We start from the raw sequence: 27,912 nt of genomic DNA, 5'->3' as shown, positions 1-27,912 counted from the left end.
ACTGTATAAACAATAATAGAAAAGGCATGATAAGCATTTTTGTGTTGTAAATAATTTCATATTATTGGGAGAACAGAAGAATTCCAAAAGTATTGAGGGGGAAGACTATTTAAGAAAAGGAGGCGTTACGTTGGTCATGCTACAAAAATTTTACTTCCTCCAGTTCATAGTATCTGAACAGCATTGTGCATTTGTGCTATAGATTGTTCGTTTACGTCCAAATGCACTATTTACTTGTTTAATTTGTTTTACACTTTAACTAGCAATGCATTAAAATTTGAAAACATTCGCACCACCTCAAAAACAGAGTTGATAAGTAGGGAGCACCTATAAATTACAACGAATGGTACCCTATTTTCAGTAGGGAATCTGATCATCTCATATCATTCACATTATTGTCTAAAGAGAGTAGCGCATAAAACAGAAAATACTACTCCCTACAAAAGAAGATGGGTAAATTCCCCCATCTCAGTGAAGGATGTATAACTAAAAGTAAATTTATCAAACTTTTTGCCAAGAGATCAACGAACAGTTGCTCGATAAGTCCGGCGAGATAATTAAACAACAAAAGTTTTACAAACCTTAATCATATTTCATTAAACCAGACGAACATGTACAATACAAACAGACGATAACAGCAATTTACAGCGAAACTAACTATTGTAACTCAGTTATAATTGGAAATTGAAGAAAGTACAATACAGACAAAAAGGGGGAGGGGGGCAGAAAGAATTTACAGTACCCTCTAGCAGATATAGCCAGAGTCAGCTCCTCTAATTGTTGGCAGCATTCTCTCAGTAAGCTACAATACCATGCTTTTACAGAAAGCTTGTCCCTAAAGAAAGGTCATTCAGATTGGAAAATATTTGGGATCTAGTGGTCCCAATCTGGTGGGCAATGTCTAGTTGTTCTTCCAGTGGTAACATTTCATAACTGCAGAAGAGAAACATGATTATTACAAACATCTTACCTTTGAAAATTACGCTGCAAAGTAGCAGCAGCCAAATTAAGGTATTAGTAAAAACATGTGACATGTTGCAAGGGGAAAGGAAAAGAAGAAACTGATACTCACTGGCAGAGCAGCTCACAGTCAACAATGTTGTCAGGCCCAGGGCGATGTGCCCTACCAATTGATTGGAACTGGCGAAAAGACTTAGGATTTAGCCCAGCAACATGAGGAACAGCATCAACAAGCTTTCTCTGCAACGATTGCAGCCTCCGAAATGATAGCTCATCAAGAGGTGCGATACAGCCCACGCTTCCATCAAGAGTACCAAATAACAAAGCGTATCTATTAGTTTTATCGGGGCCTGGAGTAGCATTGGGTCTATCAGATGAAGCGGGAAGCATTTGCAATCGCAGGAACTTCGTCACATGGGCACCAATATGAAACTCAGCTCTTGAAAGAAGCTTCTGTCCTTTCCAACTCTCAGAAACCTTTGGTGCATAGTAGAAAATCTGTTGGAAAAAAATGCCTTAAGTAGATGGAAGAAATCTTCAAAGAAAAGGAAGCTGGTAAAAAAAAAACCATAGCAAATTTGGAACATTATGGGTTGGGCGATGGATAAGAAGGAAAGGAAGCTGGTAAAAAAACCATAGCCTTGAAGAAAATGTGAAGCAATCCTTTAATCAACCAAAAAGTTCTGATATAAGCAATTGCTCCAGCAGACTCAGAGAGTGCGTGTGTGGGACAAGCAATCCCTCTAATCAAGTAGAAAATTTTCATGTAAACAATTATTTCAGCACAGAGAGTGTGTAGTTGATCACTCCAGCACAAAGCATCATCAAACAACAGACTGGAAAACATGCTACTGGAATATTATGTCCACTTCAACCAGTAGGCTTGGTTACGTTACTACCTACAGTCGCTTTGAATTATAGTGGAAAACATGCTACTTGAAAATTATTCTAGCTGACTGCCAAATAAATTCTAGTTAAGTTGCTATCATGCGCTACAGCAATCTTTACATGAAACCCAAATCTTAATGTACCCAATTCTTTTTCATTACCTGTCATCAGTATACATATTGTGCTACACCCATATACAAGAGGTGGTTCATTCAAATGAGTTCAACAATGACTACTGTTTTAGAACAAGTTATTAACAAGACTATTTCAGAATGGATGAATAAAGGCCTTGGCTTAAAATAAACTAACAAGCATGATAATCCGTGTGATACTCTATATAGGCTTTTGAAAGCAAATCATTAAGCAGTAAGCCAGATACACCACCATCCCCAGATTAGAATTTCACCTATACATAGATTGTAAAAGAAACTATTATTTGTCAGTCCTCTCTAGTCACAACTAGCACAGATGCCTAAGATTAATACTAAATTTTATTACATCGGTGTTTTCTCATCAACATGATACGTGGAAAAAAAAAAAATACCAATATAGCTGTTTCTAATCACTTGGGATTCTTATCACTGTCCTCAATATTAGATTCTAGGCATTAAACATATTATTGATCTAACTTAAGTGTGATCACCTATCCACCCCCAATGAATTAAAAACAGCACATTTGCAGCACAACTCCAGTACTTGATGTAGTTAAATTGCAACATTAACAACATGCTCTTTCTCCTCGTAAGAAATCAATGAGCCTGCCTGCATGCATGGTACATGGACATAACTTCCCCCGGTCAAAGGGAAGTGCACCCAACAAGGTAATGAGAAAGGAGGCCAAGCTTTACATAGGCTCATCTATGAAATAACACAGGAAGCTGTAGACGCCGACTAAAGACTGATTTATACACCTGACGGAAATCAAAACCCCAGTATCATCATGAAGCACAAAATTCCCCTAGAACACTCATGTAGGATTCGATTGCTTTACCTCGATCAAAGATGGTGTCAAAAACCAAAGTTCTACTACTAAATAGATTAGTTGCTTGTGATTAACCACATAAAAGGCAAATAATCATTGCCACTTTCAATCTTATCTTGTGCCAGCCTTTTAACTTAAGTAAATCTGCACCAGCTTATACAAAATACTAACTCATAAACACTAGATATATCTATAGGTTAGCCAATCATTAATAGCCCTTCTAATTATAGTCTGATACTGCTACATTTTCCATTCTAATTCTGTTCCAGCTGCTACAAAGGTTTTACTAAAAACAGTCGAAGTGCTGACCTGAACATTCTTCTGTTCATCTGCAACTACAAGGCTGAGTGTGCTCCCATCAATCAGAAACTCAGTTGAAAAAGTATCAAGTGATGCAAAATCCTTAGCTAACAAGCTAAGTTGAGAACCTTGTTCCTTCCAACTAAGAAAATATATACTCTTGTGAATGTCTCCAAGGAGAATAAAATTTTTAACCTGCAAAAGTCATTAGAGTCGTGAGAACTAGAAGAGCATTCTTGATATACTTCTCATTTTTGTACTTTAAAGGGTATCAAAAGCAGCTAAATGTATACTTAATAGTTTCTAAAAAGCAAATTAGCATAGTATTGCAAATTTGCAATAATCATAATGAGGTAAAAGAGCAGCAAACTACACTCAATGGATAACCAAAAAATCATCAGACCATCCATTGATATTCATAACTCATATTTTTTGATAAGACAAGTTCCACTCCATAGAAATTAGAATTATGAAGGGGACTAGTGGAGCACCAAAATCAATCAAAAAGAAACAGAAAAGAACTCCAACTATGTATCACATATAACAACACAAACTGGGGAAAGCCGAAAGCCCGTAGCTAGTGCCCTGCCCCTGTGAGAAGCTGAATACAGTACTGAGTTCTATAAGGATGCCAGAGAAGACACCTGGTTCCAAAAAATCCTCCTATGTCTCCTCAGCCAGATTTTTCATATATTAGCAACAACAAAAATGCAGCTCACCACGATTCCTAAATTCTTACAAACTGGAATCCAACAAGAAGTCAACTCGTGGACACTCAACAGATTCCGCTTTCTCCAACTCCCAACTCATATGGGTTTCTTCTAGCGTGAAAGTTGTCGTAAGATTTAATACCAAAGCCAAAGCCTAAGAAACAAAGGACATTCAACTTCTTTAGACTTGTATTTTCGAGATTTTACTCCTTATTTGCTCGATATTATATTTTCTCTGTCGAACTATTGGACCCATTGCCATCTAACTTATTCAGACATTAGCATGATAAATAAATTAGCGAACTTTAATATGTATTCAAGGTTCATTACAGAATAAGCTCCATTATCTCAACATATCTTGAAAATCTTGCGATTCCACAACATATAAGATCCAAAACAAGTTGTATGCACATTGCAGACACCATCGGATGTAACTGGCTGCAATTTAGATGAACCATTTTTACAGCAGCCCTTTCAATATATAACATCCCCGTCATGCAAAGTAAAGATAAAAAAAAGGAGGGTGAGTAGAAGCCAGTGCCAGAAGGCATTACATACAATGTTTAAGCTCACAACATGCAGAGGTGGATCAAAAAACGCCACACCATTCAACTCTGTACCAGTCCATTTGTGCAAGATAATTTTGGGGCCAGCGGCTATTAGCAAATGACCCTGAAGTGAAGCTAATGCAGATATGGCACCCTTCAATTCCTTGGAGTATATTTCTGAAACCTGAGGAAATACCCAAGAACAAATAAAAAAAGTGCTCACCTGCACAGCTTTCTGTAAAATCTATGCTTTACTATAAAATCCCAAGAACAACATATAGTAGATTTAACAACTAAAATTTTAAAAAATTTAACGATTCAACAAAATACCAAATTTTGAGGATTGTCTGATTTCCCCAGGGAATATAAGAGCACCCGTCCTCTTGCAGCCACATCTTCCCCTTGCACATAAGCTGTCCCAATAGCTAACAGGGTTTCATTTTCCTTAGTGGTTGTGTTCTGTAGAAGACAATGATAGTGGAAAAATCGAGAGTGATATAGCTGACCAGAAACAATCATCAAAGTTGCAGGCAAGAGACAGCATACGGAAACTAGTCCATTTCCAACTGTATGACGCACTTACTAGGAGGGTAACCATTCGCACAGTGAGAGCATTTTCTGAACTTTGCATAGGAATAGTAGCTTTAGTTTGCCAAACTCCGCCAGATTTTTCTGGCTCCAAGATCCGAATTTCAAATGCATCTGTCGTGTAAGTCTTTTGTAGCTCATCAGAACTAAGATTGTCATGATCAATCTGATGGCCAGTTTCTTGATCAACTAATGAAGAAAGAATCTGATTTAATGGCTTTATAACCTGTTAGAAAAGACATCACGTACAGAAAAGAATGAGTTGCATGATATATTTAGCAGCACCTATCAAGGTAAATTACATTATAAAGGAAACAATAACAAACAGGCAGTATAACAACACAATGCCAGTAATTTCAATATTCAGATCTAAAAGCACTATCAAAGTACGCGGCTCCAGCAACTAACTTCCCTGTGACAAATTGCTTCATTGAATGTTTACACAACCAAAAGGTGCTTAACAGTTAGCAGTTTTTGACAAAGTCATCAAGTATTAAATTGTTTATTCAGTCGAATTTCTTATATTATATGTGGCTAAAAATTCAAATCCATTTTTCCACATACTTGAGCTGCTTACAATCATATGCAAAATAGGCAAGTGTGAGTGTGTGACCATTGGTAAATGGATATGCTATCAGCATCCAGGACTTCCTAAATTAATTTAACCAATAACAGCAGAAAAAGATGTTTTATCTCTCATGTGTCCTCTACTCCTCTTCCTTTTGTCATTGTTCAAGTTTAAGATGGAAAGCAAAATTAGATTCTGGGAGGATGCATGGAAACGGTATCAGCCTTTTCTGCATGTTCCTACAACTGTCCCCCTTTTCCACACTTTCTGATGTACTTGTGTCTGCTTTCCACGTCAAATATGATAAGGATCTCCACTTATATCCCCCCTCCCCACAAAACAGGGGATAAAGGATTTATTTAGATGCTTGAGGTTCTAGTGCTGCAATTATCATTAATTTTCTGAGGTGGAAAAATCAAAGGTACAGGTGTCTGATTAATTGATGATCTCTTTATGCAAGTTCATACCAACAACGCCCCCCCCCCCCCCCCCCCCCTCTTCCCAGTTTCTAGCCCATGAATGTTTCCCTTAAGGCGAGCTTTTGTGTACAACCTGAAATGGGTTATTTTAACATTAATTAAGTGCCCCAAAACTGAACACTGGAGTCAGCTATCTTGAAAGATATTCATTTACTTTGTCGTGTCAATAATGTGTCATAATCTCGGGCCTTTATCACTGACACATAACACAATATCTTTGGAATAAGGTGTTTGTTTTAGAAGGAGACTCTTGGCTTTAGCCATTCCCTGTTTTGCATTGGTCACAAATTTGCTTTCCGAGATTTGGAGGGTCCAAGAAGAAGATGCTGTAGTGCCATGTTTTATGACAATTTTAGTCTTGTTACTAGACGAAGTTTAAAGCCTTCTCATCATGCGACTAGATGTTAGACAGCACATTTAGCTTTCTTGTAGGCTCAGGCTGCAGGTGATTTCAAATATTACCAGATTTGCACATCCAAAAAAAATCAGGCTATTTGAAATATTTGATTGTGATGGAGAGCATTGCACCCTCTTCACTAATTTTACGTATACTGTCTATTTCACAATATTCGGCCTAGTTACCTCTTCTTGAAAATTATGCAAAGTAAAAACTAAGAGTGGCTTAGTTGAATGATTAATTAAATGCACAAAAGTGGATATTGATTTTGATGTATCCTGAAATTGAAAAGAGGAGAAACATTATGAACAAAGAAGCACTTTCTGTTTCACCCATAAAAAAAACTCAGCTAGCTTACAGTTAGCTATTAGCAATGTATTCATCTGGTGAGGAATGAGGATCCATGGCATGTGTAATTTAAGGGACTATCTGACAGATACACCTATATGAATGCAGAAAAAGTGCAGCAAACACAAAATGCAGGAAAAGAAGAAATTAGGCAAGAAAACAAACTGACTTATCAATTATCATGTTGCAATATGGCAAAATTAAAGATATCAACTCCTCAACCATTAGAATGCCAAGATGCAGTACTCATGAAAGAACCACGGTTGCAAGAACTTACAGGAAACGAAACGATAAGTGGGTATAAATTCTTCTCCGCAAAATAAGTGACTTGATGTGGAGTGCCCTTCAGTGGCATCTAATATAAATGAAGAAAACACCTCGAGTGAGCTCATCAACAATAAATGATTCATTCATAAACATAATGTTAACAATTTCTAAAGAAAATAAAAAGGGAAACCCGACCTTTTGCACAGGCCAGTGATTGTCATAACTCAGTCCAGATGGCAGCTGACAGATTTTAAGAAACCCCTATCACATCATAGTGCAAAATTTATCAGTCAAATGCCTCGAGCTAGAATTACAAACCATTGCGCCACAGGTGAGGATATAACCTGTGAGGTCACATATATAAATCCATGATTGCAATTGACATTGTGGAGAACTGTGAAAGCGGCAATGGGTCCATCACATAGCTGCAACCAAAGGAAAGACTTGTGTTTACATTGCCAAACCTAGAAGTACAAGTAACAGCATGTGCAAGTATAATATGTACAAGACAACAAACTAGACAGAAGAGTCGAGGGTTGTCAAAAGTCTTTAGAAAAGAAAACCTAGGAAGTATTTTTTTTGAATGGTAGCAAAGTACATATAACAACCAAAGACAACATATCATGTTTCCTGCATGGGTTATGTATCCATGCTGCAAATTATAGTCTGACCTGTGGATGAACACGCAAGCGCTCCCTGAAAACCATAAACCAAGCTGGTCTCATCCCAGAAATAAAAAATCCCTGATGACTACCAACATTCTTGAAAATGGAAATACGTGGCAGGGCACCTTCTGCGGGCACTTCCTCCCGTGTGTGCATATCCAACGGCATGCGGAGAAACCTCAAATTTCGCAGCCTAGAGGAACTTACACTATCAAGAGTACTCGAATCTTTTCCTCCTTTGGAATCTTCATTTTTAGCATTTTCCTGAGCCTCAAATACATATGCATGATAACAAAGAATAGTTCCATCTGTCAGAATTCCAAATAGAAAAGGGCGGCTGTGCTGTCCTGCCCATCTATGCATTGCCACCTCAGAAACCTTAATGTTCTGCACATTCTCTTTTCTGCCCTGACTAACCGGATCCTCGGAGATCTCATGAAGTTCTAGTAGTGATTCTTTCACATGTGAATCAATAAGATGGGCCTTTCCAGAGATGAATTTTTCCACAGAGAAAACACATTTAAAACTTGGTACATCAAATATTTCAAGGGTGCCATTGTCATAACATGTGATACAATAGATATCTCCATCATGTGGCACCCCATCTGAAGCATCAATAGCCTCACCAACTCCAGTTGAAAGCCAAGCATCTGTACTGGCCTTCCGGAGCCATGGCTCAGGACCCCTATCATTATACAGAGTGCATGCAGAGATTGATTTCTTTGAACCTTCAAATACTGAAGGAACATTAATGGACACAGTGCAGTTAGAAGAATCTGCATATCAAAATTAAAACAAGGCCAAATGAGATATTCATATCAAATAATTAAAACAGAATACAAGACAACAATGTCACCATCATACCTCCAACAAGAAGCTGGATACTACCGTCACTCATCTTTAGTAATACAAAAGGATCAGCAATTGATACTGCTGAAACGGTTACGCTGTCAGTCCCAGAACCTGATTCTGTGCTATTAGGTCCAAAATTTAGCTCCTGGGTCATGTACGACCCATCTAAGATTCGGGCACCACGAGCATAGATCTGGATAACACGACGCCTAAATACAAAAGGAATAATACAACGCACAAGAAACTACATCAGTCCATATTATCCAATTAAACAAACAGTCCATTTAAGAATTTTATGACACTGCAGAGCACCCTAATAATAGATGCCATCCAATCTTATTCCCAAAACACATAATACATCCATGTAGATTTTCTCGAGAGACAAGTCTTGACAAGCATGATATGATTCTCGGATGAGTAAAAAATCCGCCTTTCAACCCATCTAGGCATGTAGCCTTCTATAATCTATATATTCTTTCTAACACTGAAACCATCCCACAGCATACTTCTAGAATCATCCCCCAAAGAAACTCCCGTATAAAAGAGAAAATTCAAATAAGAGAGAAACTTGGTATCCTACAATCTTTAAAAGAGATTTTATCAAAAGTGAGAGCATCCTTATCCCCTGTCACTGAACTAAATATGTGATAGCTCTAACGCATGTAAGCAATATGCATGTGACGTGCTACTAGAAGCTGATTTAACTCTTCTAGTTGAATCATTACGAAAGAGTATTCTCATTCATAATGATTGCAAATTAAAAGGTCTTACACCTCTAAACATAACTGTAAAATCCTCCCAAGGGAAAACAGAATAAGCACGATCGTGGAGTCACAAGCACTAACTAGCAAGGGTATTATTACTTCGAGTCAGCCAATCAGATTATGACTCTACATTTCTTGAGGAAAAAAATCAAAAACAATTGTTCCAAAATGAGGTGTTAAGTGTCCATAACCATGTTGAGTCGAGGATCTGACACGGCTACTTACCTACTTTAGCTAAAAGTAAAATGGAGAGTCTGAGCAGCATAGGAGATATTCACTTACATGTTTATGAATTTAAGAGGAAGCCATCCTATATAAGCCTAGACAATGATCAAAGAATTCAAGACATATTACTGTAAATACTCACCTTCCAAATAAATTCCCTGCAGCAATTGTACTCCCTTGAACATAATAGTCAACACTTTCAGTAACTTCACCGAGAAGATCAGCAGTTTCAAGGACCTAAAAAGATGGGAAACTAGTTGATGAAATAGAGAATGAAAAAGAATATCGATGCGGTAATATGGGAAAAAAAGTTTTGAGACACTCCATGTGTACATTTCTGAAACTAGAAATTTCAGATTTGAATTCAATAGGTACAAAATGTTTCAGTTTCATGTTTCATCAAAAAACCTCCTAAAAATCAACACCACTCAGCCGGGCATGAAGATTACTGTCAACTTCAGAATAGGAATCGAAAAATTCAAATATATTTCTCTTTTCAAACAAGAGTCTCTACCACTATTAGTAGATAAAACGATTTCTTTTACTTTTGAATTCCGAAGACTTCGATTAGGAGTCAATACACAAATATTTCAGGTCATTTCTTTAATTTGCTGTCCATTTTAAGTTCATAGCTTTCGCGGTAACAAGCTGACACCACTCAGCCGGGGATGAAGGTTAATGCCAACTTCAGAATTGGAATCTACAAATTCAAATATTTCTCTTTTCAGACAAGAGTCTCTACCAAGCTGATAGTCGTGCACTCATGCTACATGACTTGTCAATCCTCCCAGCAACACTGTTGTATTTTTAGTCATACGGTTTATACTATTAAAATGAGCAGGAGGCACGGAAAGAGAAAATTAGAAAGATAAATAGTTCAAAGGATAGTCAAATAAAACATTAAATGTGATGGTAACTGTCGACATTAAGCTCCCCGTAAAAAGATATAATGCCTGTTTGACCCTGCAACCCTGCCCAAAGTCACTACTCACTCGGAGTGCTGCTCTATGGCCAGATTGTTCAACTGTTGACATAAACCCGAAATCAAAATTTGAAAGAGATTTCCAGAAGCACAAAATCAGCTAAAGAATATTGCAATTTGCAACTGCATCTCGAAACATGAATAAAGTTTAAGCCACAAGAACAGGAACCCCACGACAACAGTAGCTAATGTGAACTACAGCAAGCATGATGTTGTGGCCAATCAAAGGAGCGGATGCAAGACAATTATTTCCACAAACGTTTGCTATATGCAATTTTTCCAAAAGGGTTGAAATAATATACCTAAAATAGGAAGCTTATGCTCTCAATTCACAAGCCAAAATATTCATGGACAAAAGAGAGCAAGAGGAAGCAGATTCATACAACTGCAGCAATGTTGATGAGTGGTCAGCAGAAAGAGTAGAAATCACCTTACCATTGTTCGTGCCTCTAAGCTTATGATCAAATATGCATGATATTCGTCCTCCTCGGAAGCTATCTTGGATGCATCAGAATTATGATTGCGAGAACTCTTGTGATAGACAGTCCATATACCTTTAACTCCAGGCAACTCGACCTTCAATCATCCAAAGAGAGGAAAAGACACCAATTACTCACAACATCACATTGCAGAAAGAACTGCTAAATGAAAATATTCATTATTCAGGCATTGTGGTCAACTGGTCATAACTCACACCTGTAAAAAATTTAATAATCCATAAATTTAAAGAAACTAACAAAAAAAATAAAGAGCCAAATAGAGGCCTCTTTCAGATTGAAAAAGAGTCCACAGCGGTGGTGAAACTAGATAATGACTAGAAGGCCCCCCAACAACCCCAATCCCCCCCCCCCCCCAAAAAAAAAAAAAAAAAGAAAAAGGGAAGCTATGGAGGCGTGTGAGTGATGAGAATTTGAAGAGTTCCTTAAAGGTTGATTAAAGAAGAATTATGATGGTGTCTATGTGCATACAGACGAAGAAAGTTAAAAAAAAAGGCCAACACAGTGATTAAGGTATTCTGGATGGCCAGACAAGCATAAACAAAACAGAATTTATCTTCTACAAAAGGAAAAGTCATTTTCTTCCTTTTCAACCAATATATGAAGCTGTTCCTAAACCAATACCAGCTGAACATCCCAAAAAGAGCAGATTATATATGTTTTCAGATCTCATTAAAAAAGCAATGATTGATGATATCCTTTACAATAGTCATGTTAACAGAAGTACAGGAATAAAGCTAAGACAATAGGACTGGAGTAGATAAAACAACATACTTTTCCATCTCAGCAGTGATAACTCATCATGAAAATAGGGATGGAGGGAAGAGCACAACAGTCTAAAGTTCCACACTGGAAAAGAGAGCAAAATACCAAAAAAAAAAAAAAAAAAAAAAAAAAATTGCATATAACCCGTGATCTACCAGAACATACCTCAGTAATCATTTCTGGGCGAATTGAGCGCTGAAGAACAGAAAGCGCTCCATTCTTCCCATGTCCAGAACAACAAACCTGCAAGAAACACATTGTGAAATGTAGAACTGATAATAAGTGAAATCTGATCAAGATTAGCACAAGATGATATATCCAACTTTTCCACCAGAGGAAGTTGTAAAACATGGGGTATCTTTTAGTTCCCTAGTTGCCAGTTTGTCACTATCAAAAATCCAAACCACATGAAGAAAGATTCAATTCAGAACCCTTATTTCAAATTAGTCAAGAAAAGCAGAACTGACCAATTCATAATTACTCTGTTTAGCAATTCCAGTGGCATTGGGGTTTGCATTGATCCTTAAACCATATGAGAAATCCTTCAAAGGACCAATATTTATCAATGAGTCCCTTACTGCAAATGAGAAAGATTTCTGCAAAAAAAAAGTCATGTCAAGTTGATTAATCAATGCATTATTTAAAGCTAATTAATTATTTGGATTTCACAAGGTAAGTCTTGTTACAAACCAATGTATTACTTAGTGTTATACTTCCTCCGTTGGGTAGTATCTTCTCTCTATCTCTCTCCTTCACATGGCCCCCACTTCTTATTTATCTCTATCTCTCTCCTCTTCACATGGGTTTCTTAAACAATGTGCCAATGGGGTATGTTACAATTATTATAGAACGGAGGAAGTATTTTTAATTTGCCCCTCCTTTTCTCTTCCTACTGCCAATTTACACTGGAGCAACTGGGGTCTAATAGTCAATTGAACTTCCGTTTCAATCTAGATGCTAGAACCTTAAAGACCATAATATTAAAGTACAGGAAAGTACAAAATAAACAGTAACTGCACTAAAGCATAAATGATAGCTGAGTTCTTTGCCATTTGAAACAAAGCCCATCTACCTACACCATGGTGTCAAAACAAGGCCGCATCGTATTGTATCGCCCATGCCGTAAAGGTTTTCAAATCTACCGAACCGATATTACCCGCATCGTAAAGGTGTAGAAAACTGCAGTTTAGGCGAATTTTAGGATATTTCATGGTTTAAGCCGATATTTAGCGGTACGACATCCGCATCATCCCTGTTCCCGCATCACCGTGACCGTGACCGTTACCGCGACCGTGGCCAAAATCGTATTTTCGAACTATGACCTAAACACATCTTTGGCATGTTCTTACACTCATACAGATAAACCTAGGCACAATAGTTATGTGGTCTTGCAAGGGAAGGAAACAAAAAAAAATAAAAGGAATCATAGCTTGCATCCACTTAGACAAAAGTATGGCTTTGAAGGGCCACGATTCTAAAGCTAAAGAGCTTCAGCTCAATGCCAAAAGGCCCCATATGCTTCTTGCCTCGAGCAGATTGGCAATTTATCTCCCTTCATTTTCCCTGCAATCACAAATGTCGATTTGACCAACTTTTAGGTCATGGGACCAGCTAGATTCAGTGGGTAGAATGTGAAATCGAGGGACACACGAAATTGCCTGACCCAAGGACTTGTTGACAGAATTCAGGTATACACCAAGTGAAGACACGCTTAGAAAGAAAAACGATCTACAGCTCTAAATTCCAGATATTTCCCCATAATTTGTCAGCAACATTTTTGGTTCTTTCTTACGTTAAACAAGCATTCTTACTTTGTCGTGTTGTATAACTATGCTTTGCACCTTATAGCACAGGTCTTCATGACCTTGCATCACAGTCCTAGCAACACCGCACTTGAGTAAGGTAATATTTTCAGCAGCTCTAAGTATCTCAAGCAGAAACAAAGAAGACAAGCAAGAGAAAGATGAAGCAGCAATATTCCACTGGTTGAATGGAGGATAAAAACAGACTATGGAATGCAGATGCAGTGGATCCAAATCAATTGAGTCTTTTCTTTATAGCAAACAGGGTATTCTGTCCGGTAAAGGAAGATTCAGCTTAGGCATGTCGTTGTTCAGTAAGAATTTTACTATACAGTAATATAGAATAAGTCTAATGATATAACATCAATTAAAATTGTTCGTTGGCGATATCCAACCCCTTCCCCCCCCCCCTCCCAACACCACCCAACCCCACAAAAGAATAATCCAGATCCATGCCTTAAAGTTGAATTAAAGAAATTCGGAAAAACAAATTTAAAAAAAAAAGGAAGTGGATGTGCATTATGCAGAACAACTTTTCGAATATCAGTGATGCATAATGCATTAAAAGATTCAGATACAAAGACAGACCTGTGTAGAGTCTGCTTTGTTAGGAGTTGAGCCATATAAAGAAAGTTCCTCACCACCAACCATATCTTGTAGAGCATCTGATGATGAGCGCCGTAGCCGTTTCGTTGACGGGGCATCAACCTCAATATCCCCAACCTGTTCAAACAAAAAATTTGTTGCGGGGGATTTGTCAAAAAAAAAAGAAACCATGTACACGCAATTTAGAAGAGGACAAAACATCCTCAAGTATCTCAAAATTTAAAACTAAAAATCGACCCGACAAAACAAAAAGGGGGTGTTAGAGCGCAATATTCCACCTCAATTCAAAAAGTACAACGTTGCTTTTTTCCTGACTAGAAAAACTGCTAGAAAAGGGTAGGGTCTAAGAACAGAAGCATACAAGCAAAAACAAAAAATGGGAGTAACAAAACAGAGAGAGAAAAACTCAGGGGATCAAGAAGCAGCAAAAGTCATGTGTAAACTAAAAACGGAAATTTAGATTCCATAAAGCACCTCTTCCTTCACAGAAGATACAGAGGCTGTAGGAGCACTTCCAGAAGTATATTGCACAAGCAAGCTATCTCCCAAGCGGCTTCCCAGAAAGAACAAAGAGTTTCCAATAGTTGTTATATCCTGTAAAATAGACAAATCTAATCAATGAAACATCAAGAGGCGGTTATTCTTTAACTGAAATAAAACCATGTCCTGACGTAAAGATTCATGACATGAACTATGAAGGAATGAATCAGAGCCATGTTGATATCTGTAACTAACCGATGTAAGCACAGAAGCTCTGGACTTCACAAGGTCAAGCCTCTGCACAACCCTGCATATCAAGAACAGGTTTGATTTTTTTTTTTTTACATAAAAGGAACAAACATGAATAGTATACAGAAACTACCTAACAAAAAATCACAAACCAAAAGAGATTTCCGTACTTTTTTCCCGTCCAAACATCAACAACTTCTTAGCATGATTCTCATGCATGTTCTATACATTGATACATGAGTAGCTGTATGTAATATTGGGCTGTTAGTTAGTAAAGGACTGTAAGGTGGACAGCAAAAATTGCTCTTCTGTTTAGCAACTATAGGTGTTTTTACTAGTAAGTGTAAAAACAAGATCCTAGCGCTAGTTTCCAAGGCAAAATGTATAAATTATCTGCAAGTTACCAAGGCAAAATTTGACGAGTAGGAGCTCTGAAAATTTGGGTCTAAGACAATGATGCCATAAGAACCCTGGGGATACAAGCAATTCAGAACTTCCTCTTTCAACCTTATATTTTAAAGGGTTTGATTCTCACCCACCACAACTTTCAACCCCTCTATCCATCCCGTCAATACTTCATCTAATTGAAGCCTAATAATGGGCTTGGATGTACCAACCTTAAAAAGAAAAATCGAACAGAAGTGCATGCCAGTCACACTTTGCCTACAGCAGTCTTTGGAGTTCAGCATAGTAGGTCAACTCAGTTATTCCAATCCCAAGATTCTCAACATCTTATTCAAACATCAGAATTTGCGATGATCCTTCAAATGGATAAGAATAGCTTCAACAAACTACCGTTTTCCCCGTCGCAAATGTATGACACCTTAAAGAAACAAGCCTAAATTACCGTCTTCAATTGCAACAAAAAAACTTTTAGTAAAACCGACATCTGTTTTTCCATTGCACTACTAGTTGCACCATTTCCTACAAGTCTCTTTAGATGCCTGTCTTCAGTGATCAGGAAATAAAATCAAAATAAATAAAACCAGTTTCGCCACCAATAACAGGAGGGCAAAACTCTAAAGTCAGAAGCATGCCCTTAAGCTTTCATGTGAGTTTATCTACAAAAACGAAAAGTCAAGCGCCACTGAATGCTCAAGTCTCAACACTTAATTCCTGGCTTTTTTCCCCCATTCACCACCAAATTCCAACAGAACCACACTCTACACTTCAAGGATCTCACCTTTCTTCATCCTTTCCCATGTCACAAGAACGTCATTAGGAGCAAGAGATTGAACCAAACTCATCCAAGCAAAGCTGAGGATAAGTAAAGAGATAGAACAAATTCAATGACTATGGAGTATTCAATTCTGCATTATACTTGGACACGGCTGTGAACATACAGAGTGTGTCATAAAGTTTGCATGGTTTTATACTTATCAAAATGTCCAAGTCTGCAATCCCATTTGAATATCCAACACAGCTACTAGAAGTGAAACAAAGAGGCAACTGAAGAATGTCATAAAGTATGCATACCATTAAATGACTAATAATTATACAGGCATTATTGTTGTGGCTCGGAGTCTCCAGCAGTTCGCAAAGAAGTAACTAGCGAACACTTAGAATATAACTTAAGAGATTAGACCACCAACCTTCCATCATAAACAAGAGTCAGCAAAAGTAGTTCACCAGTTTTAGTTGACAGCATGGCAACATCATTGGCCAACCATGTTGCATGGGCAGTATCAAGCTCCACAGTAAAACTCGATCTTGGCATCTCTTGGCTGACCAGAAAGTTGCATAAAAATACACCAATGAAATGCGCAATTCACATCAGTAAGAAATATTGCATAAACAATAAGCAAACTATAAAATATAACACATCCATAAAGGATTCAAAGAAACTGATAAGTACAAAAATTTATTAAGGATCTTATCTTAGGTAATAAATCGGGATATGAATCTTTTTTTTTTTTGGATGGGTGTCGTGATGAACTAGGCCTGGGAAGGGGCCCTACTGCCAGGGTGGTCCCCAGCGCAATTGGAGCCCGAGTGCCCAACCCTCCCCCCTCCCACTAATCCCATTCTACCACGGGCATGTATGCTTTTGCCTGAAATCATACCCAGAACTTGCTTCACAGGAGGTGGAGTTTATACCTTATGAGCTAAGATCAACTGGTCCCTTTGGAGTATGATATTGTCCAAGAAAAAAAAAAAAAAAACAGCAAACTCACAAGGAATCAGGAAGTGATGCCAGAGATTACAAGTTGATCATAAGAAACTGATTTTTCGATAGAAACATAATATTCCCATAATATATTTTGTGGGAGAAGAAAAGGAAACAACTCTAACTCGTTATATAAGGTATGGATCAAATTTTGGAAAATAGAGAAAAGCCATAACAAGAGTGATTGTCTAGCCATCAAAGTTCTGTCACATAGAAGATTTTGTAACCTGTGCCCCACAAATCCCGCCCAAGTAATAGGAGCAGGGATAATTCTTAATGAGGATGTTGCACCACCTGGAGGCTGGAGAAACAAATACGGAAGACATTACATCCTTCTACTCAGCTGAGAAGCAATGTAGAGGAATTCCCCATAATACAGGTGAAAAATGAATTTTTTCGCAACTGATGCATGTAAGACGCCACTAGAGGCAGCGGAGTGATTAAAACTCCCACCAAAGTAAGGTAAAGAGACACATAATTTACTCAGCCTTAAAAACTCCACACTTCCATTTCTTTATCTCCTTGCCTATTTCTATCGTCTATTGAATTTAAAAGGTACTGTATATTGGTCGTTCAATCTCCTTAAACATAACTAGGCATGAATGACCTTCCTTTTCTCCAGCCATTAGTGTTTAAGTCATGTTTGATCTAAGGGAAACAGGTAGCAATGCAGCATTACTCCAGTACCCATCTTTGTTTCGAATCATAAAAGACACCTTAGTAATTGCTACCCTCTGAGGTACAAATTCGAACCCTGGAAATAGGTACTATGAATATCTGAAGTAAATCATTATAATAATGGGAAAAAGGAAGGAATGCTACTAAAGCACATATAAGAAAGGCAATGTACAGCCTATTTGTGTTTACTACAAGTGCCAAAAGGCTAAGAGCAGTACTTGTCGGAGTATTTGGGTTTGCATATTAAATAATTGATCATTATGCAAGGATATAAGGTAAAAATCTAGAGGAGAATAAAAACTACCTGCCATCAGCTGAAACTGCAAAAGTGTTCACAGCCAGAGCACATGACATCGACTGCCAAACAAAAGAATATTCACACACGTTAATAAACCATGTTCTGCAAACATCAGTTGAAGTAGCTGACAAAGTACCAGAGTGCTTAGAGAAAAGATTGACGATATCAAATAAACGAAACATAAACAAATACAATGTAACAGCACTGAGACAAATGCTTCTAAAAAGACTTAATACCTGGCTGTGATAATAAATAGCATTAGTGGATATTACAAGAACACCGCCAATTGGAGAAGGAACTGCAAGCAGCTTGTACGCATCATGTGGCAGATTCTGTTACCAGATAAAGGAACATAAGTCAATAATAATATGAATGTGTCAAGACTAAGAAAGCAAGACAACATACGATCAAAATTAAGTTATATACATCCTCGGAGAAAAGGACTCGATAATCTTGGGAAGAGCTTCGGATTTCACTTTATTTAAGAACACGCAAACCTAAATAAAAGTGGTTTATAAGACAGAACTCTCCGAGTCTCCTAACAAGATGTACGGCGTATCTATGTATCTGACACCTCAAACAGATATAAATACATCAGCACATCATTGAGATATAATAAGAAAACATAAAAAAATACACCTTAACCACGTCTAATGCTTCACCATTCCAACACTACATACGTAATTAAGTGGCAGCTCCGTATGCACCTATCCGTGCCTTGTATATAGACTTAATATACGGCAATGGGGATTATCAATCCTTGAACGCAGATCACAATGCCTTATAACCAAATTTTATTTTTTTAGTGTTCCACTTTGCAAACGCACAATTTTATTCTCAATTAGCAGAATTGATAAAAAGTTGGTATGTTGAGATTATACATTACAAACAATCCTAAAACATCGTACATAAAAACGTTTGTTTGTAAGAAAAAGAAGTAAAAGAATTGAGTCGAAGTGAAATATATAAACACTGCAAAAAGTCAAATTGGAACAAGTAAAAAAAAAGAGGGAGTATTATTTACTACTTATACATAGTAAAAACCATTATTCTTTTGTAACAAAAGCATAGAAGTAAATCATAAATTAACTTATTTATATTTTATTATAAAAAAAACTTGACACTGATGGCCATCTTTCCTTATTGTTCTTGAGAAACTATTAAGATCCTCCACAAACAGATAAGTCTGCAAAATTGATAGGGATCTCAATATGGATCGGTCAATATCCACAATTTGGGTCAATCCCAATACTGATGAGCTAATTTTGGCAACCTTCAAGCACATTCAACTATTCTAAATGAAATGCAAGCAAGAGTAAAGCAGCTATAACTTTTTTTCCTTCCTCTTCCCGTTATCTTCCTTTTTCACGTTGACAAGGTTCCTAGCCCTCAAATCCTCAGTATAATTGTGCAAATACAATGAGGTGAAAACCTCCTCTATTACAGAGCAGAAGATAAGTATATGATAGCAGATGAGACATGTGACAGTCAGTTAACAACCCCCGAACGGCCCAACCCCACCTTACCTCACAGATGAGAATAACACAAGAGTGGAACCAGACACAGAGAGAGAGCGTGAGACGGAGAGAGAACTAGGAAGGTAAAAGTAGAAAACTGTGGGGATGGGCAGCTATTGAACAACCAATTAAGAGCATTATAGATTATCCATAATCCTGAAGCCTTCAATTTTTAAATATGCAATCGTAATCCTGCTCCCTGTTAATTATTCTAATGATAGCCAACTTGAACCTCTTTGCAATGCTATTTTATCCAACTGGAAACTTACCGTAGCAGACCATATAAGGGGATGTTGCTTCATCGTTGTGTTGATACTAAGGGCTGAAAGCATGCAAGTGTGGTGCTTCCATGGGATCCTCCCCGCCCAAGTAAGCTCCCGCTCATGAAGAATTACCAGCACAGGCTCAATATATCCTGAAAATCAAACCATGTGCATTTAGAAGTGCTTCACCAGAAGTACAGCTGCAAGGGACGATATATGCACGGAGAAACAGCCATGAGATAAATGTAAAGGGTTTCACAGGAGTTAAATATGTAAATATAAAGTGACATAAAATTCTGTTAACACAGTAAGAATGGGACAATGCAAATATTTATATTCATTTCCAATCTGCACGTAATTCTTCCGTACAAACAAATAAAGGTTTTGCTTCATGAATGAATATGAAACTTTTAACACATTACATAAGTTAATTATGTAAAATCAAAGTGACACAAAATAAGTATTACAAATTAAGAATGCAATATGCAACAATGCAAATATTTATGTGCATTTCCCATCTGCATGAAGTTCTACGATCCAAATAGAAAGGTTGTTTTGTGAATGAATACGAAATCTATAAGATATTGCTTTCACTGAACAAAGACTGTGAACCTCACCATGAACAAATACAAAATCTTTTACATGCTTGATGTCCAACTCCCTTAGATTAATCAAATATGTCGATTCAATGCGAGCAGATGCTGCACCTCCAGAACCAAAGCTTTCATCATCCCCGACTAAACCTGTACCAGCCTATACCAACACACAAAAGTAATCCATTTATACAATATACTGCACAGAGAAACAGAGATACATCATGCATTCAAAAAACAAAATTTGTATGCCCTATCAAACATTTCAAACTTCATGGTGCCTATGCATAGGAAACTGCATAACAACATGATACTGGAAAGTATGATGTTCTAATCCTATTAACAGAAACTGTGATATTTATTTTTGGATCGCTGATCTTACTGGATTGGGTAGTATCGAGGTCCAGAAGAGACCAAAAGTTGCTGACAGATACATTCATATATTGCTATAAATTCTTGAAGCTGCAATATAGTCTTCGTTACGTATCAAATCTCTTACATAACCCAACTTCGGACAGTATAGAATCAGCCCTCATTTTTCTACTCAGAGATACACGTGCCTATATTGTCTGTGACCAGAATTTAGCCTCCATTTCATGAAAAATCTCATAGACTCAAACTCTTGCTTTGATGTTCATTTGAAGGATCTCGGAAATGATCAGGCTTACCAAAGGTCAAGGTGGCCTGTCAAGGCAAACATGTGTTGCTATGCTCCACATGAGAGCCAAATTTGGTGGCAGATGTTGGGTTAAGAACAGTAGAGACACATACCTCCAACTGACTTCATTCCTATAGTGATGAATGAATACCCTACATAATGCTAGGCAATGAAGAAAATTTCACTCTGCATTAGTTTTGTAATACCATCCATGATAGACCAAGAACAGTATCATTTGTTCTTCTTATATCTTACTTTTTTTTCAAAAAAAATTAAGATCTATGTGACATTACTTAGCAAGATACAAGTATACAACTAAACAGAACTCCAAAATATGCAAGCAGTTGCAGTAACCCAGGGGGAGAATATTCGGCCCACAACTATCTTTAATGACAAAGTCACTCCCAAATTCTGTCACTTTCTCTATCCACATAACCTACAGAAATACAAAAGAGCACACTTGCTTATAGAATTCTCAGTTCTTAGTCCCTCAATATCAGCATAATCACCTAGAGGGATGGAGACGCGAATAACTTCTGGCGGTACAAACTTACTTCTACCCTTTGTCCCTTCCACCTCAAGGAAAGTTCTAACGTGTAATGAACTGAGTATCTGGACAGTAAGTCTTAAAGTAAGAAGATAAACATCAACATGAAGTCATGAAGTAGAAGCGAATTTAGGGGATTTTGATAGTTGATTGTAGTTTGATGCAATCAAATGAGGAGCTTACAATCCCAAGCCTTCAGGCTTCGAGTGGCTGGAACCGGACACCCCCAAGTCCCAAGACAAAACAAAGTAAAACAAAACTCAACCAAATTCTGCTTATCCCTCATTCTGACTGATCACCTCTATATATAGAATAATTTTTTCCTTCTCTACTCTAACTACTCAACTTATTCCCCAAGATACCTCCTAACAGATCTATACTGCCATTTATAGAACCACTCCCTCTAGGTCAGTCTATTACATAAAGACAAACAAATGCATCTTTAAATATTTAATTCTACCCTTTGTCCCTTTCACCTCAAGCAAAAAGAAACTAAAGACAAACAAATAGATCTCAATCTCTCCTCAAAATTTTAAACCTGAAAAATACTGAATTTTATCTGAAAATACTGTTTCTCATTCTTATGTCCCAGCTCCCAGGTCCTATGAAAACCCACTCATGCGCTAATAACCAATGGCCACCAGTCAAAAGAAACCGAATCCACATAAAATATACCAGAATTGATCAAGCAATTGTTGCAAGCACCACAATAAGCTACTATGGGAAATCAAAATCATGGCTTTACCTCTACCCACATATTCCCTCGACCTATTACTTCCTAGGATCTGTTCACTTCAACTTACTTTTAGTCATTCTCAGGATAAATAAGAAAAGTTCAGAAAAAAAAAGTTCATACAAGTCAAGAAAAAATAAGTAAAAGTTAACAAAAAGTAGAGAGTAATTCTGAAAAGTTCATAAAGTTCAAAGAAATTAAGTAAAGTTCAAAAAATAAAAGATACGTTCTAAAAAAATATGTTGAAGAGAACATTCCCTTACTTATGCCTATTACCTCGATAGTCACTGCTTATCATTTGATTTTTAAGTTCATCCATCATTTGTTACCCAACATTGATACTCCCATTCCACTAAATGCTTCATTTAAAGAATACAACTAATACACTAGAAAAAACATCATTATTTAAAAAAAAACATATATTGGACAAATTATAGGTCAAAATACAACAACTTCCCACTCTTTATCCAGAATCGTGCGTGACAAAGAGGTGAGACAAATAATTATGCAAAGGCCAACTGCAAATGATTCATAATTGCCAGATTTGATTCCAAAATTAATCAAAAGGGGTGAAACTCACCAACTAGAAGACCTTTGTTGTGCAATTATATATTTATGAGACCATTGTGGGTCCACTAGGGTGAGTCAAATAAGATATGGGGGAAAAAGAGTTGTACGATCATGTGCACGATGATGATCAGTGAAAGCAAAGATAGCCCAGTGGTTAAATGCCTCCACATGAAACACATCTCCATCATGATAGTAGCGGGTTCGAATCCCAATCTAAACACATCTGCTGGTTTTCTTAAATTTATTTTGCTGTTTCTTTTGATGGTTTCCTTCCCAACTTTTTGGTTTGGAATTGCATTTCCTTCCTTTTTTTTTCTCACTATTTATCTGGATTACCCCTGCCTTTGTTGGTTTCCTTCCTTTTATCAATTTGCCTCTTCCGTTCTCATTTTCGAACTTCCTTTCTTTACTCTATTTTTGAGGGGGGTGAAATTTTCCTATTTGTGTTTGCTCCCCCCTTCGTTATTCACAATATTAGTTCCAAAACAAGCAATAATCCAAAACCTTACTCCTTTGACACAAAAAGCCAGGTCCTTTTATACTCACGGCCCGTTTGGTTAGTGGTCATAAATAGTGGTAATGGTAATGAAATATAGTGTAAATGTGTAAAGAAGTTCTCATGCCAATGACCATGGAAATGATAACTTTATCACAAAACATGGGTTTCCCTTTATAAATTTCCATTACCACCCAATATCACCTTCCGAAGTGGTAATGGATGGTAATGAGTTTTTAGGAAGAAATTGGATATCTTGGGGTGAAGTAGCATTACCACAGGTAATGACATTGTATTTGTAGTACAAATTTACACTATAATGCATTACCATTCCCACCATTCATCGCCTCTTACCAAAGGAGCTGTCAAGGTATGAAACTTGTCGGGTACAATTGCAACTTTCTTGTTTCGATTTAATTGCACCCCTATTGATCATTAGTAGGAATTTGGACTAAGATATTAACTATTCTTTAAATGGTTATAGGCAAAAAGTCTTTGAAACCACAAGCTAGAATTCCTCGATACACCAGTGTATGAGACCCAAAGAATACACAAAGGCCTCTGCTTTTCCCAAAGACCACCTTGTGAATAGCATCTCCTTAGTTTACGGTAGTTAGAAGATTGATTTCAAACAGGGGAAACAAGGAAATGTAAGGGAAAAAAAGTTGTTGAAATCAAGCTACTTCATTCAAAATGGTGCAAAGCAACCGAGGATCGTGACAGATGAAAAAAGAGACCTGAACAGTCTTAAGTATTAGCATTTGCAGATCATAAACAAGAACTCCGCCGCACCTTCCTTGAGGATCAACTTTCACCAAAGGGCCTCTTGCAAAGGATTCTCTTCCCCTTTTCAGATGAAGCCAATCTGGACCCTCAAAACAATGCAAAGAGCTGAAGACAAAATGCACAAAATCAGACACCGTAGACTGAAAGTCTAAATAAATTAATCAGCGAAAAGATGGGGAAAAAGCAAATAAAAACTTAAGATACACCATAAGCATACCCTACAACAATAAAGAGCACAAGAAAATGTGAGGGAGTTAAAAAATAAGCTATACATGGTAGCTTAGTAACATTAAGTAAAGATTAGATAACAGAAAGCCATGAAGACAGAACTCTTCCCACAAAATTCAGACAACAAATTTTTGTTTCAAATCCGTTCCTCTTACAAAAGGAAAATGCATAGAAATAATGAATAAAGGTCAACAGGAACAAGTCCCTGAATTTTCACTTCGACGCAACTGACTTTGGGGAAAGCTCAAGCCAGGGGAACACTCATGCATTCAAGAAGAGGCTTGGGAAAGGGAAGACCCTCTTTTAAATCTTTTTGAAGTGATACTTATCACCTTACTCTTCCATACTACACTCTTAGGGGGAGTTTGGTTAGGGGATTCAAGAAAGGGTAACGGAAAGAAAGGTCTTAATTCTCTTTCTTGGTGTTTGTTTAGTCACTTTAATCATTACCTTTACCCCTTCCTTTCCCCCAAACTCCTCTACAACCATTCCCTACTGCCCCCCCCCCCAGGTTTCACTTACCCTTTCTCTCCTCTACTCCATGATCACTTGGACCAATTATTGACCACCACAGTCATCACCGCACCACTGCCTGACCCACCTTCAAAACCACCACCACCCCCCCATAGCCAAGCAACCGGCCAACCACCTCAGAAACCACCAGAATACCCCCCCCCCCATAACACATCAATCACCTCGGAAACCACCAACAACCCCAAAAGCCACCCACCCTCAACCCCAAAACCCAATCAACACCCACCAAAAACCAGCACCACCCACAAGAAACCTATCCCCCACCCACCAAAACCTAGCCACTACCTCCAGAAACCGCACCACCCACGAAATACCACCCACCACCAACAAAAAACAACCCACAAAACCACTACCCACAAAAGCCTACAGATTCGTAAATAAGAAAAATAAGAGTGAGAATGGAGAAATACTTCTTATCATTAATAATTGGCTTTAGGTGGTCAAATTCAACCAAAGAACTTCAAATCTGAAGTTTTTATGGTCGAATTCAACCAAGAGATAGGCGGCCTTGGAGGAAGTTGAAAGGCAAGGGTCGGCGGCAGTGGAGGAAGTGGAAAGGCGAGGGTCGTCTGCGGTGGAGGAAGTGGAAAGGCGAAGGTCGACGGCGGTGGGGGAAGAGTAGTGGTAGAGCAATGGTGAGAGGTGGAATTGCTAGATACCAACCAAAACAACCTTTTTCATCTAAGGGTTTTAGTTTCTTTTCCCCCTCTACTCCTTTCTTAACTTCATTCCCTTTACTCCATTGATACCAAACGGCCCCTTATGTTTAATTCTATGGTCAAGAATGCTGATCTATTCAGTACATTATAACGTCTACTTTATGGGTAAACCTTATGTTTGGGAATTAAAAAAGCTAGCTTTGTTTCAGAATCCTTTCGAATTATAACCTACTCTTAAAGATGACATACACACCTAAAAAGTACGTTGAGTAATTGGTTGATCACCTACTGCTAATTTGTCCTGGACTCCTGGGTGCACTCTTTGTGGTGTATCATGTATGAGGAATTAAGGATCTTCTTGTTCGGGTTTTATTTGGTCCATAAAGCCAAAGATGTGTTAATTGTTCTAAAAAGAAGCATGAAGTATATGTGGATTTGGAAATGGGCAACTTAACTCCTCTAGCCATTTAGTGCAGCACTAGCAAGCAAAGCCTGACATTTTTTCAGGAAAAGCTTACTCAAAATAAAGATTATAGTTTCCTTCAGTAAGACTTCTCTGTCACACTTCACTGATACCATGGTATCTCCATCGGTCCATCCTATTCTGATTTTGTGGCAACGATCAAGCATGATTTATCAGCTTAACTGTGTAAGACATGCTATTTTGCCCGATTGCAATCTTGCAGATATTGGTGAAATCATTAGCTTATACAGTTATACCTTGATGGACACTCTCTGTTTGAATATGCCTAAAAGCCTTTGATTCCCATCTAATAGTATTTTTTATCAAGAACTTAAAAAGAAAAAAATCCAGAACACCTTAATTAAAGCCCTTTGGAAAGACCATGTCTTACATTTATGCTAATTATAACTTGTTCAAGGGCTACACAGAAAAGGGAAAAAAAAACTATTGTGAACCAGGAAGTAGATAAGCCTACATTTATGTTTCTCAATGGTTATCATATTATTATAATAAAAGAAATCAATTCAAGACCTCAAACATGTAAACTACAGAGCCAAACATTGTTTATCAAAAAGTAGCAGAGTCTATAGTGTCTTCATATCATAGTAAATTCGTGAATCTTACCTTGCACGAAGACTATGAGTCGAGTCATCATACTCCAAGACGGAAACTTTTGCATCTCGAAATGCTAATATGATAGAATCTCTTCTTCTAGAACTGTCAGAGCCACCAATTGAGAGTACAGCCATCGATTCAATGTTAGCATGCAACCTGGCAAATCCCAGTGGTCAAAAAATGCATTCAGAACTTCACAGTTCACAACCACAAAAAAAAATAGAAGGCTAAATATTATAATGGTAAATCAAATTAAAATTTCTCATCCAATTAGCCAAGAGATCTAATTGGTTTAAACATATGCAGACAAGCTGAAACAAAACAAAGAAATACATTCTTCATGCTGTCTACACAAAATTCCCAGTCCAAACAGATATATACATATTCCCCCTAATCTAATTGGTTAATTGTTCTCGTTGCCGCCCACATTTACTTAATTGAGCTATAATTACAGCTCAAAATGTCAAAACCAACTACATTTTCCATCAACAGCATAATAAACTAAACTAAGCTAAAACACGAAAACTACGAAACTCGAAAAAGAAGTAAACGGGCAAACCTATAGTGGCAAACAAGCTCCAAAGAAGCACCGGAAACACCAGCCATAAGACCGCCACGCTTAGCATCAGAAGCAGCATTGGTTTCCTGAAGGCGAACGATGTAAACCTCGAGAACATTGGCGGCGGAAACAATTAGATTAGGGATAGGACCAATGCCCGGATTCCTAGGCCAATCAGAGTCGAGGTCGTCGGAGGGAAGTGTAGGGATGAATTGAGCTGTGGAATCAGCAATGGAGTGAGTGAGGTAACCAGAAGCGCAGTTTTCGATGCCGGTTGCCCAGTGCATCATCTTGTATGCTGCGTAGCTCATTGTGGAATCACTGAGGAGAGAGAGTGAGGGTTTCTGGTTTCTAGGGTTTTGGAGTAAGAAGGAAGAATGAGTTCTGAAAGCCTAAAACCCCTGTGTTAGAATTTTCGCTTGGCGGGATGGTTCATCAACTCTTATTTTTGTCAAGACTGATAAGTGCATATCATCAAAGTTCATAGACTAAGGTAGGAAAATTGACGCTACTCTTAAAGTTAGAAATTCATGGATTGTGCTTCCTGTTGTGAGAAATAGAGAGAGAAGTTATGCAAATATATCAGAGAGTATTGTATTGTATTGATGTGTAAAACTGATTTCTTA

At 37.6% G+C, this 27,912-nt stretch overlaps 1 protein-coding gene across 1 annotated transcript; it reads right to left on the bottom strand.

Annotated features, from left to right (window-relative positions):
- Positions 1 to 571: 571 nt before the first annotated feature.
- Positions 572 to 27,795, bottom strand: LOC104906596 (cleavage and polyadenylation specificity factor subunit 1). Its single transcript, XM_010695371.4, has 26 exons — positions 27,287 to 27,795; positions 26,737 to 26,883; positions 24,180 to 24,333; positions 20,463 to 20,598; positions 19,852 to 19,997; positions 18,302 to 18,397; positions 18,072 to 18,124; positions 16,515 to 16,646; positions 14,929 to 14,980; positions 14,668 to 14,787; positions 14,176 to 14,310; positions 12,253 to 12,381; positions 11,951 to 12,028; positions 10,959 to 11,099; positions 9,684 to 9,778; positions 8,565 to 8,761; positions 7,707 to 8,476; positions 7,380 to 7,460; positions 7,231 to 7,296; positions 7,046 to 7,123; positions 4,972 to 5,202; positions 4,719 to 4,847; positions 4,399 to 4,572; positions 3,140 to 3,325; positions 1,073 to 1,458; positions 572 to 933 (listed from the first exon to the last, which is right to left on the bottom strand). Exons 1-26 carry the CDS (start codon positions 27,595 to 27,597, stop codon positions 819 to 821), a joined length of 4,338 nt encoding a protein of 1,445 aa, XP_010693673.2. The 5' UTR covers positions 27,598 to 27,795; the 3' UTR covers positions 572 to 818.
- Positions 27,796 to 27,912: the final 117 nt, after the last annotated feature.

Source organism: Beta vulgaris, chromosome 3 (genome assembly GCF_026745355.1).
Source record: "Beta vulgaris subsp. vulgaris cultivar EL10 chromosome 3, EL10.2, whole genome shotgun sequence".
Classification (NCBI taxonomy): domain Eukaryota; kingdom Viridiplantae; phylum Streptophyta; class Magnoliopsida; order Caryophyllales; family Amaranthaceae; genus Beta; species Beta vulgaris.
Note: the sequence above shows the minus strand (reverse complement) of the source record. Positions and strands in the feature narration are given on the sequence as shown.